Consider the following 14322-nt stretch of genomic DNA (forward strand, 5'->3'; position numbering starts at 1 on the left):
CAGTGTCGCTGAGCACCGTGTACAACCAGTATGGATCAACCAATTAACCAATTGATCCATATATAAGGAGCTCCGGATTATAAGGCGCACTGTCGTTTTTTGAGAAAATTAAAGGCTTTTAAGTGCGCCTTATAGTGCGGAAAATACGGTAATTTGAAAAAACTTAAAATGTATCCAAAAAAGCAATTTAAACCTCCTTGTTTTCCAATAGCCGTTATTTAGCTTACTAGCTATCTTTAGCTGATAAAATCTGGCAGAAATTCAATGGTTTACTTTCATTTGAAAATTCACAGAAGGCTGCAGTGCATTTGAAAGTTGATTTGTCATGTGACAATGAAAGTGCTTTCATTCACATACTGTGCCTACATATCCATTAAAGCCTTAAGCCAAAGAGTGTAATTTAATTCCATGTTGTTTCTGTTATAACTGCACTAACTGAGGGAAAAGAAACCATAGCCATTGATTTTCATTCCCAGTGTGTTGTCATCATACTTTTATGTAATTGTTCCATCAGTTTCATTCCATTTTATTTAATCCAATCGTTACAAAAACACATCCATTTAGTAACGACAACAGCAAAGCAGTTCTTCAGCTCGAGTCTATTGAAGCAAATTGCTGTGCACACCACCACACATGAAAGTGACTACAATTCAACAGTATAATCGTCATTCACAAATCTTCACATCCAGTCAACGCATTACTCAATCTGAATTTGACTACTGTGCACTTACTGTAAGTACCTCAGAGAAAAGTGTTAGTTCAAAGCCTAGAGTGTTTAGTCAGTCAGCCAGTCAGTCATCTATTTGCTCTGGCTGTTGGCCAGTTAGCGGGTCGGTCAGCCAGCCATCTAGTCAATTGAATGGTTGCCAGTGGTTCCATTTACAGAACGCATTTAGGTATGAACCCTAAGAAATAATGTCTGGCTCTTTTTAATAAACATTAACATTACAGAAAGTGGAGGGGGCTGAGATCCTGGCTACACTTCCAATTCAGGATGTCACAATTTACCTGAAAACAGTCATCAAAGCTGCAAAATGAACTTTCAGTTTTATTTAATCCCTATGTCTGAATTTGATGAAAAAAAACCGATATGAAAATAAATTGATCTGTATATAAAGATAAAGGTGAGTTTGGCTGCAAAGATGTTAGTAAGAGATAAATATACAGTGTTTATACAATATACAGTGTTTAAGGATTTTCTTTAAAGCCTTCTAGCGATTATATATTCCTTAAACATCGCAGGTTTGTTGATTGTTATCCAATAACCAATGAAGTAATCCGTGAATAGGGTTTATTTCAGATGAATTCCTAATTAATCTTCAAATGTTTACATCATAATAACTTTAATGCAAATTTGAACGATAAAATGTAAGGTTTTAATGTGATCCACATACAATCTATTTCCATTTCCATATGTTGTTCTTTGTAAATCATTCATAAAAATAGCACACCCTTTTTGCTATTGTTGATTGTTTTGACATGTCTGCGCCTCTCCTGATTTAGTACCTGCTGAAAGCAGAGCTAGTGCGCTGGGGAGCCGTTTGCCAGCGTTTCACAGCATATTTTGTCTTTTCACACATTAAAATGGAGAATAAATCCAGAGGTATCACACCGTGCTAGCAGGTGCATTTTCAAGGTTTAGCAGTGGCAGGTTCCAATCAGCCAAATAAATGGCCGGCTTCCACCGAAGCTTTTGAAGCACTTTCACAAAATATCATATTTCGTCATACATTCCTATCACAACTGAAAGTTATGCAGTAAATAAAAATTTACCACCAGTTCTATTAAGAGTCATATATTCATCTCCTGTTGAAGTCAAGTTAAGTTTATTTGTATAGCATGTTTAAAACGGCCTCAGCTGACCAGAATGCTTTACAGACAAGGCATAATAGATCACAGGCACACATAATAGCCTTAAATACAAAGAAAACAACAACAGCAGCAATTATGACCAGCTTCCATTGATGTCTGTGGTAATATTGGTAAAAAATGTTGAAAGCATCCCCAAACATTTCTTAAAACAAACAGTCCAGCAATATAACCCACTTTTACATCGCATGTGCTTGTGGCCATGTGGTTTACACACTCGTACATTTGCTGACACATTTCACTTTGTGGCTCATGACTGGACGATCAGTTCCAACAAAGGTTTGATGCTAAACAAATGGCCCATTTGCTGCTGGTGGCACAGTCCAAACCACATTCAACAAAGAGGGGATGCAGTTGTACAGTCTGTAAAAGGTTTAACTATGAAAGGATGACAAACAGAATTATGTCACTGTATTTAAATGTTAGTCATAACCCTGCATTGCTAAGAAAGGATACTGGAGATTGTTTTTCTGAGTGCCTGGAGAAAAGGTTAATTGCAACTGAATAGTGAGCTCAAGTGCTCTTGCTGACCTAAAGTGGTCACCTTGTTTGAATTCCAGGTAGCACCTCTAGATCAATAGCCTCTTTCAGCATCAGATATTTAAAATGTTTAGAGAGCATTTTTCTCTCCACCATCAGCATAATAAAATTGTCACACCAAGCTTCTGATCGCAGTATGCCAGTGTGATCATGACCCTGACTCTAACCTCTGACCCATTCACTAAAATCACAAATAATGCAAAGCACTGAAGCAGCCTTTCTGTTGAATATAAATGATCGTTTCCCCCTAAATCAATTTTTATAGATGTGAAGACTTTGTGTTAGCCCTCCTGCCCCCATGTGGCTAATATGAGTTATACACATGACTACAGACGACACCAAGTTTATTGAGTTGCACTCTTTCCCGTTGTTTTTGATTGATCATGTACAGCGATTATGCATCCATGATACTTTATTCTGGCAGCGATAATTATTATGCATTGCAGCTAGACACGTAGTGGAAGGCTCCTCACATACTTTAAACCTTCAGTAGAAGATACGTTAAAACCAATGGCTCCTAAGATATCAGGACTCTGAACTTGGCTTTCTAGCCTTACTGAAATACCCTGTCACACACGTATTTTGTTGTGTGTACTGTAAAATGTTTCTGGGATTATATTATTTGTAGCCCTTCATTGTGCCATGACAACATGTGTATTGTCAGCTGTTATCCATTTGTCCTCTACAGAAAACTAAATCCACCAGTGTTGGCTGTATTGCTAAAAAATTATCCATACAGGTGTGCCATAGGGATATTAGATCCTGAAGGATTAGAATGTATCGATCTGCCAAAGAATAGAGATTGTTGCATCAAGCTACAATGCTCTTTCTTTCTGTTGCAGTTCTATGTTGATACACGGATTCATCCAAAGTTTTTTTTTCTTCTCAGACAAATCACATAATTCCCCTCCCTTTTGACAACAAAGCGGGATTCATGTCTAAAAATTAAAACAAAACTTAAGAGTTAGTCCCTTAACAAAAACTCTGTCTCGGTTGCATGAAACAGATTTGGATTTGCCAAAGTCGACAGGGCGCAAAAAAACAGTTATTTGCAAAGTTTCCACAAATAAGGTTTTCACATCATAACAAACCTCGAGAGACAAAATCCTAAACACTATGCTGACAGTCAAACAGCAAGGAGATCAGCCATACCGCATTAAGCAGAGGTAAATCTTGTGCTGTGATTGTAATTGTTTGTCATTAACAAGCCTCTTCACATGAGGCTCACCTGTTGTTACAACAGAAGTGCAAATTAAACTTTTCAACAATACAGTGATGTTGTTTGGGGGACTTTATTTTACAGAGGGAAGCATGATATCAGGGGGGTCCAGACCACTTTTTATTTTTATTTCCATTGTGTTGTTGTTTTTTTAACAGTAGAATCAAGACAGTATCATGTATTTCCATGCATGCTGCAGCAACTGATCTCAGTCAGCTCTCTCTCTCTCCTCTCATTGGCCCTCAATTATCAAACGTACGTACGGCAGAAAAATGGGTGTACGGTCATTTCCACGCAAAGTCCGGCACTTATCAATTTGGACGTGAGCGGAGGGTACGCTCAAATCCCACGCCAGGTCTCAGTTCGTGTACGCACGTTTTCAACTCAGTGTGGACTTGCGGTGCAACGAATCTGTCTGCGTCGGAGAATAATTAGATCATACTATAACAGTACTTGTTAAGACGGGTAGCTAGAGGTTCACAGATTTACTGTTAGATGAGATATCTCAAATGTATTTTATATTACGCTTCACCTCAAGCGATCTCTGTAGGCTACATTGCTTTTTAAATAATGTTGAGCATCGCGAGCTGTCAGGTGATTTATTTAGTTGTGTGTTTTATTTGATGAATTTTTGTTTGTTAATCGATTTACTTTAAAGATTAAAGATTAGAGAGGCTGCTTTCTGTAAATACATGTTAAACGTTCATGCACACAGGAATATCACTGCAGAAAATACCGAGACAAATTAAAACAGAAAAACTAAAAACAGTTACGTACTTCAAAAGGACAGAAAAACTTCCAGAGGATACTAAATACAACTTTTAGCCTCTGAAATATGAAATATTTAGAATACAGAACATCAACATTAGATCATAATTAATTGGTATGTCCGGAGATTAAAATAATAAATACGCTGATGTGCCACATGCGTAATTGCGCACAGCAGACGCACATAGGCCAGACTACATGTGACATAATAACGAATAAAGAAATCTGGAGGCTGTAAGACGGAGTCAGGACCTTCTTTTATGTAAGTGTTAAATTCTTATGTTTGGAAAGAAGGCTAATCGGATGAGAAGTGCACATTGCACAGCGTTTGATCAAACTCTTTATTCATGTGATGCAGGACGTTTCAGGTTTCTCTTCTCTTTTAAAGTCTCATAAATGGCGAGCTGCCAGTGCAGCCGACGTTATCCGACACAGATGCAGGTTCGCCTGTACCACTTGTGCCTGATATTGAGGCTGAACCGATGAAGGAAGCCACTCGCTCCACGATCTGGGATTATTTCAGGTGGGGTCCGGCTGGCGTCCTCCGGTCCGCTCCGGGAGCTGCTTCTTTTAAGACACAACACTAGGCTAAACTATTTTTTTTTTTTTTTTATATATTATAGCCTATATTATGTACGTTACATATCACGGATGTTATATATTTTTTATATTTAAAAACAACTCTGTTGAGATTTCCATGCAGGCGCATTTCTTCTGAGGCTCTTTAATCCTACATTTCAGACTGCCAGACAACACAATGCTATTCCTCTTTACTTTTCTCTGTTATGGTGTCACTCAGGTCATATCTCGTTTCTCTTTGCCGTATTAAGTATCTCCATGCCGTAAACTCTGGGGGCGAGGACGGCTAAACCATGAATATATAGGGGCGTGGTATTTAAATGACGATCGTTTCCAGCTGCCACACTTATCTAGACCTGGTCTTGCGTACGCCGTGATCAGCCAGATACGCACGTTTCATAGGTCCCACGTGGACTCTGTTGTACGAGGATTTCTACACCCAAATCTGCGCTGGTTTCTACACCAGATTGATAAGTGAGGGCCATTCAGTGCATAATAGGCAGGTGCGATTGTGATACTATGGTTACCGCTCTCTCTGTCATTTCTACGTTTTCCCGACCTATCTTTTTATGAAAACACATATCAAAGAATTTGTGATAAAATCATGATCATAATCCTGCCAGAAAAAATCGTGATATGTTGCAATTTCCGTTCCACCCACCACATACAGTATATCCTCATAGATCAGGTGTACAGTAGTGTCCTTTCCTCTGCAATTCAGCATATTTACTTTTTTCTCATGTTCTACTGGTTCTAATAACTGGGATATAAAATATTTAACATAGATGAGGTTTAGCAAATGCTCAGGGTCACATTGATAAAATATTCTGTCTACATGCTGCCCCGAGTCCAGCCAACTCCACACCCTCAACACCTGGCAGAGAGTCTGTCTGTTTGTTGGTTGGGTAACCTTGTGTGTCTGCACATACAGGGTTGTGTGCCCACATATCTGAATGTCTGTCTATATAGAGTCTCCATATATATGTAAGAGTTCTTAAAAGTTGATAAATCTATAAATACGTGTTTATTTATAAAGAGGGTGCACAGTTGTTTTCTAAATATAAATATGTGTGTATGTATTTTTGTGTGTGTGAGGGGGGGGGGGGGGATGTATTTGTGTGTGCCCCTGTTAGCCTGTTGTCTACTCGTGTGTGTCAGGTATGAACAACGTTTCCTTCCCTGCGGCAAAACCTACCAATCACATCCCTCCATCATCTCTCTTCATTATGTATTCATGAGTTTCTGTGTCTGCAGGGCTGTGATTGGCTCTTAATGAACAACTGACGGCATTATCAGTCAGCCAATGCCATGGCAACAAAATAAGTCAGTCGGTACAAAAGAAACACCAGTCAACCACTGGTACGGAAACATAATTCAACGGGAGCAGCGAGACAGTTTATCCCTCAGGGAAGTTGACATATTGGATATTGCCGACTGCATGGTACCTTTGATATGACTTTCATAATGTCTGAAACCGGCTTGTGATCAAGTGCACATGTCGTGAAATGCTCTGGATAATTGCTGCCAAGCGAGAAGAGAGCATTTAGCACATGAGGAATATTATTAGTTTCTTGTAAATAAATCCTGGAGTCTTTTCTTTTCAGCTTTGGTTTAGGAACCATCAGTCAAACCAAGAACAGAGACACTGTAGTCCTCAGGGGCTTCAGATGAGCTCATAAATCTATGAACTAGCCCTTTATCATCTTTTATATTATTTTGGGGCTGCATTTCACCAGTTTGGCTTTCATTGTTTACTCCTATTTCTGTTGTGGATATATCAATAGGGCTGTCAGTACTGGGATTATTACAGTAAATGTTGCAGTGAATGAACTTGGTTAAATTAATGCAGCTAGTTTGCATAGACACAATCTGAAGAAGTACGATTGCTGGTCTTCGGTTACAAAGCAGCTCATCAAATGTGGAGGATGTGTCTACAGCTCTGACAACTGTTCTCACCCACTGATTGCACACACTAATTGTATATATTAAAAATGTGGTTAACTCAATGTGAGCAGAGGGTTTATGCTACATGAAAATTGTAACCTACATTGTCACTTATACTTCTATTAGTTCTTTCCAACTATAGTGACAATTACCTTGAAGTCTTATATACTGTATATACATATATATACATATATATACATATTTATATATATATATATATTATATAGACAGTCAGTCTGTTAGATACGTGGATGAGTTGAAGGTAATTGTTATCAGGTATTAGTGCTGGGAAATTAATCCAATTCCAATTTCCATTATGATTTTGGCTTCATGATAATTGAGATTAAACAATGACTTTGCCGCATGCTGTTTTAAACATAGGTATTTTATTGTATTCATTTATTATTTATTATTAATTTTAAAAATTACATATTTATCACTTATTTATTTTCCATTATTGCTTGTTTTTAAATTTGTTCAGAATGGTATAGTTGTAAGAGTGTTTAAGTTTGATAAATGCATGTGATGCAGATGTGTAGTGGGTTTAATAATCGTGATCTTAATATCAATCAAAGTAATCGGGATTACATTTCTCGCCATAATCCAGCATCCCTACCAGGTAGCAATTTATGAATTATTAAACATAGTGTGAGCATTATTCTTCTATAAACAGTTCTAACCCAGACACCCAGACTGAATGATATTTTAGGTTTTGATTAATGTAAAGTATTTGTTAACAATCATATTTACATGTTTTTATCTTTGTTTATAACCTTAATTCATAGACACAATATTAAATTTGGCTAACAACTAAATAAAGGTATGCTATAAGTATTCAATACTTTTTCTGTACTGCTTATAAATGCTTTAACTGTGTGGTTTGTTCCTTCATATCTGCTCTGTCCTTAAACATACATTTGACACTTTTATTTCAAAAAGTTAGACATAGACTGAATCTATGTTTGCAGCAGATTCCCTATTCACAGTTTGGATCACATGAACACCAGTGAACACTTATCCTGGTCAGTACACTGAACACGAGTAAGAGACAAACCACAATCTCTGCAGCTCCTCTAACAGTATTCGAAAGTTTCACTGTTTTACACTTCCAGTCTCTAGAAAAGTGAAATCCAGATGCTTCTGAAGTTAACAAGGAAGTATGACTAAAATAATGAAGTGGTGGAGCTGGATTCATTCTGCCCTAGGAAACAGTGAAGGGGTAGTTTTTGATAATAAATGTTGAAATATACTTAAGTTTTGGCTTGAAGTATAAAAACCCAGTCCACAGCCGACTCAATGAGATGATAAAGGTAATCAGAGAGTCTATTTCTATTAAGCATGTCTAAAATTGTCTCTTGTCCTGCTGTTGAACTTCAGCACAGTTCTTAGTTATACCCCTGCTAGTTATATATAGTTTTGTTAAATACGCAATGGTTTGGATCATTAATATGGTTTACTTTAACACAGCTGGCCTTCCATCTGTTGTTTGCTGTAGAGCTGCTGCTTGTAGGCCTGAATACTAACATGGGCATATTTAACTTTGATGCATATTCACACAGGACAGGTTTTATGATGCATATTAACAGGGGCTTTGTACTGTGAATGAATTTGCTCCGGCTTAAACAAATTTGACTTTAACCTATTTTGGCCCAGAATCCCTGATTTGGCAGCCTAACTAGCGGGGAAATACATTTCAAACCTGACTGTGAGACTTTGATGTAGATCAGAGATTCCCCCTGTTGTCAAAAATAACAGGGGGAAGAGCGTGTTGATGAATGTTCTCAATTTCTTACAATTGGGAGATTTCACGAAACAGGTTTAATCTGAAGGCAGTGATGCAATTAGGTAAGATGTGGGTTTTTCTCCTGTTTTTGTGCTGTTTTGTTATCAGTGTAAAGAGTTTTTTTTAATGTACACAGAACAGAACAAAACCACAGATTGTCTGAGGCTTTCTGTCTGCAATGCTGTGAGACGGAAAATGAATTAACTTCACTCTTGTCACAGTTTCTTGGGTGCAGTATTTATAAATACAGCTGTCTGTGGCTGTTGCAAGTGGTGAAAGGTGCTGATAAACATTGGGGTGAGCTGGGGGACTTAATATTATACATAAAATGCAGTGAATACACTTGTTACGTAACACAAACAGCTTCAGTATCAGATATCAAGTGTGTACCCTCCCTCGATTGAAATAGCTTTGACATCGTGTCAGGAATATCAACTTTATTCTTTGTGTAGGTGGAGTGCTGTGAGGTTGAAATGTTTTTGCATTTTGTTTATTGGTGTTCTGTGCTTAAAAGGAGCCATATACATATTTTACAGAAGTTGCTTGAAGCAAACTAATTTAGTAAAAATATTTAAAGATGCCTTGGAAACTCAGATTTGATTTTAATTCCATCGTATTTTTGATGAAGAATTGTCTTTCCTAACTTGTCAAAACAGTATAGTTTGTCTGGCATTTGGTTGATTTCATTTGAAATACAACAAGACATAAAGGTGTTGACAGTATATTGAAATAAACATTTTAGCTGTTCAAAGTCTTCAAGAAGTATGTTATTCTTTTATTTTTTTGGGCGGCTGTGGCTCAGTTGGTAGAGTCGATCAGCTCTCAACTGGAAGGTTGGGTGTTCGATCCCTAGATGTGTCCTTCGGCAAGACACTTGACCCCGAGTTGCTCCATCTGCTTCATATGTGTATGAATGGGACTAGTCAATACTGATGGTCACTTTACATAGCAACCTCTGCCATCAGGGTGTGAATGTGTAGGTGTGACCTGCGGTTTAAAAGCACTCTGAGTAGTCAGAAGACTAGAAAATGTGCTATACAACCTCAAGTCCATTTACGATTTTCAAAATTCATTGGTTTAGCTCATTCAGTAGAGCAGATGCTCAGTTTCCTGAGTCCATGATGCAATGGACGCTGGTTCGACCATCAAAACCATCCCCCCCTTGTTGCATATCTACATCACTCCCTCTTCCCCACATTTCCAGGCGCTCCTCGGCTGTCCTTTAATAAAGGAAAAAGGCCAAATAAATTACCTTAAGGTTTTAATTTAAAAAAATAGATGGACATGACTTCACCTCCTATGTGTGTGTGGCATGAGAAGATATTAAAAAAGTCGGTGGCAATGTGAATTTTCTGCCCCCAGCTCTGCAAACCTGACACAGCTTGCATTCATTTAACTGTGTAAGATTTCACATACAGTACCTGGAAGAAGTCTATCAAGAAACAGTTTAAGGAAAAGACGTTGATATCAAGCGAGTTGTGTTGGCCTCCAACGTGATGTTATAAACTCAGACACAAATCTGACATTTCACAGCTAATGTTTAAAAAACACAACTCCAACAACAAGAAACATACAAATGATCTGGTTGCAGACAACAACAAAAAATGGTTTACTTTTGAAGTTTCATACATGAGGTTATTTTTGTTATCTAAAAAAAGATCTCCGAGTGTGCCTGTTTTAGTAAATTCAATGTCCATAATCGATCTTCTGTTGCTCACAGGTTTGTCAAAAACATTTGTGATGCGGGAAACATGTTCATCTTAAATCATGTATCAGCTATGTCAAATAAGTAGTGCTGAAACGTATGGTGCTAATGTGTTATGTTAACAGTTTATCAAATACAGTGATTTACAGGAGTGTTTGTCATTAATGCAGGGGCTGCAGAATCCATTGCCTGCTTAGCATATGTGATCATCTTAGGCTCTGTATCCACTTTTTTTTACAAGACTCATAAAGCCATGACACATTTTTCATTCAATCTGAGTAGCATAGGATGGGGGTCGGTGTCCCTTACTGTTGTGGTAAATACACACAAAGCATACTTACACATACAGTTTGTCCCACACTCAATTAGCATGTTTGTGATTTAGACTAATTATGAAAGAATGGCGTTCATTTTCATCAACTGTACAAAAGATTAATCTTTAGCACATTAATCTGTTTATTTTAAAGCAAGTATCGTAAGTCGAGAACCACTAACATATGTGCATGTATAAAGCAACATTAAGGGATCATAAAATGCACATGATGTAATTTAACTACATCAAATATAATGTTTTTGATGTATGAGCATGTATGTAGTCACTCGATTGTCATTGTAGCACATGAACTCATCTTGCCATTTGTCACCATCCAATGGATCAGTCAGGTCATTATAGAAACGACGCCTGTCAGCCACTCTGTCAGACATTCATTAAAGTGATCACATCACTCTGTCATTCGGGACAGTACATGTTTGTGTTTATGGTGTTGTTGTTCATAATGGCATGGTAGTCATTCATTTTTACGGGGAAAAAATGGTATTACCCAAATGTTGTTGATTTATGTGTTTACAGCAGAGGTCTTACTTTGTCATACTGTTTTCTTCTGACCATACATGCTGAGCTGCTGTCGTAACATTAAGGCACAATTTTGCACACTCTCTAATGAAATGATGTTTTGAAAGCAGAGCTCACACTGACAGGAATCCCTCCTTCACTTTGGCTTGATGTTCTCTGATTAAAGCAACCATTTATTTTCTAACGTGCCATTATCTGAATGCCTTGATTACAGAGCTGCATCATTGTCATTTTGATTAAAAGCTGCAATTTCTTCTTTATCAGCCTGTTGTTCAGAAGATGTTGGGGCTTGCAGCAAAATCTCTGCAAATGATGTACTTTCTAAGTGACAGAGAAAGCGAAAAAATGAAGCCTCTCATGAGCAAATGAGCTCAAAGATACTATTGTTCAAATCATATCTACTTTCTTCCTCTTTCTGCTTTTGTCTCGCTCTCTATATGTCTATCTGGCTCAGTTCACTTTTCTCATTTAAACATTTAATTTGCCTTTTATAACTTTTGTCACTGTACTCTTCTCTCTCAGCATTGTGAGGGAGAAGAATCTGCCATATTTTTAAAACGATGCCTTTGCTAAGTCTCATTTTTGGTTAACTTTATGCGATATGTTTTCTGATTTTCTTCTTTTCTGTCTTTTGTTCTTCCTCTGCAGTGAAGCGATCAGTAGATTTTAAATCGCGGGGCGTTAAATTATTTCCTGGCAAAGACTCCAGCAACAAGTTTTCAATATGTGAGTTCACAACTTAATGTCACTCTGGCTAATGAACTAACATGTGATGGCTTGGTTTTGGATTTATCTCGATGTTTTGGTTTGATTGTTCCTTTGTTTTGTTTTTTTAAAAGGCTGTTAGTTTCAACACTTTTGTGCCTCTCAAAAATGTTGTGTTAGCATTGGAGACCACAAATTAGTGACGCTGATATGGCACCAAAACAAAACATTTCCAAGTTATAATTTGACAAATTATGATACACAAATGTGTAAACAGCCTTTATAGGAGCATGCCATTCGTTGTGTCTTCTGTGGTTTTGCTCTTTTGTTTGTGTATTTTTGTCGTGGTATCTTGGTTTATGCATGCATCTTCAAGGCTTGCTTTGATATATATTTAATCATGGCTTTTTCTAATAAGCTTCATCATGCTTTGGGCTTGTTTAGGGAATGTGAATATGCTGTATTATTGTTTACTGCCCCCTCCCTGCCTCTTCTCCGTTTGATTTGCTCATCCCTCTCCTCTCTTCTCTGGTTATTCACTTAACTTCATTTTCTCCCCTTCAACACATCAGTTTGAGCATCAGAACAATTATTGTTTTTAATACAACCTCACTCTGCAACAGAGGTCAACACATAAAATATATATCCAGCATATATAAAGCATATATAATATATCCTCCCTTTACTCACATTACATGTTGTAGTGTGACTATCTTTAACCACACACAGTCAGCAGCAAATGAAAGAGCTAAAGTGGTTTTATTATTCCAATTATAAACACAATAATGAAATAGAGGAGGCCAACATTGACAAGTAGAAACAGTTTCCTGTTACTGCCCTTCTTTTAGAACTACCACAATTTCCTTCCCAAGGTGTAAGAATAATTGTCTTCAGAGTCCAACTCTTTAATTAGAAACCTTGAAGTAAAATTATTAAGTTTAAGGGCGCTAATGGTGCATAAGTCATTTGATGCGCCGTCATGCAAAACGGGCTGCATGATTTTTATTTTATTCCAAAGCCTTTCACTCTGACATTAAAATAAAACTTACAGAGAGGAAGACATATTTCCTTGAAAAGAGCTGTGCCTTATTGGAACTGGAATTTCACATATTAAAGCTTTCAGTGCTCACTTAAAGCTCACAAACAGTATTTTAGAGTTATTTTACTACCAGCTCCCTCTTATTTCCTTTTCACTACTTTGTCTCTTTATTACACATACTTCTCTACTCTTCTCTTTACACATTATTAAAAGTGGGGAGGATATTCATGCACTTTTATGAATCCCTACTTGAATCACAGCAACACAACTCACATCAACCCAGAGGTTCCCAAATACATCAATACTTAACTTTCATATAGATATATTAGCATTAAAGGGCATATATGAACAAATACAGATACATCACAGCAAAGGCACACTCTAATATATACAAAATGATTCTCTCTCCCTCTCTCAAACACACACACACACACACACACACACACACACACACACACAGACAGAGAAAAGATAAAGGCCTTGTTTGCCCATGTTGTTATTTGGTTTGCATGCTTGCTGCTAATGATGCTTTTTAGAATGTTGTTGTTTACCGTATTTATTTGCTTGTTTTCCTATTTTACGTATGTGTTTGTGTACATGTGAACCTCTTACACACAGAACAAGCTAGGCTAAGTGCACATATTTCATCACATTTTCTTCAGGTTTCCGGACAGGTTGGTGAGTCATGGTTTGAATGTTCAGATGTGAATTTCTATGTCCAATAGTTTAGCTCTGATTGGTTCTGGTTTTAATTTGCTCCGCTCTGACTGGTTTATCTCTCCAATGAAGCACACAACTTCACATGCTTGTGATATAGGAACATGATTCCTAATGTGTCTTTTTTCTATATCTGCATGTCTGTGTACGTGTCAGTTTGTGACTTTTTGTGGTTTGTGAGCATGAGTGTGTTCACACAACGCTGATACTGTTACCAGTCCCTCTGTTATGGTGTTAATAGTCCAGATGGTCAAATTAGCCGCTCCAACAAAGCAACAAACTATCTACTGAAACACACACACACACACACACACACACACACACACACACACACACACCAACCAACCACCTGCTGGGTTTGTTGATAGGGACTGAACATGTACATGCATGTTAGTCCGATAGCCTGAACAGCCTGGGTGATTGTGAGAAATTAGAAATGGGCAGTAACATCACTTGCCTTTGCCGGAGTTCTCTAGTGTCTGCATAGTTGTTAAAGAGAATTCAAATTGAACTATTATCACTTTCAACACTTTTTGTTTGGTGACGTCTGCCAGAACAACACTTTAGAAAAACATTCTGAACACTTAAACCCCCCCCGACT

The 14322-nt window shown here is 37.6% G+C and overlaps 1 protein-coding gene across 1 annotated transcript in view; it reads left to right on the plus strand.

The window, feature by feature from the left end:
- Positions 1-14157: 14157 nt before the first annotated feature.
- csmd3b (CUB and Sushi multiple domains 3b) overlaps positions 14158-14322 on the plus strand; it is a 115771-nt gene continuing 115606 nt past the window's right edge. The window contains exon 1 of the mRNA XM_065948460.1: positions 14158-14164. Within this exon, the coding sequence (XP_065804532.1) occupies positions 14158-14164 (7 nt within the window). The remainder of the gene's footprint in view (positions 14165-14322) is intronic.

Source organism: Labrus bergylta, chromosome 19, assembly GCF_963930695.1.
Source record: "Labrus bergylta chromosome 19, fLabBer1.1, whole genome shotgun sequence".
In the NCBI taxonomy this organism is placed as follows: Eukaryota; Metazoa; Chordata; class Actinopteri; order Labriformes; family Labridae; genus Labrus; species Labrus bergylta.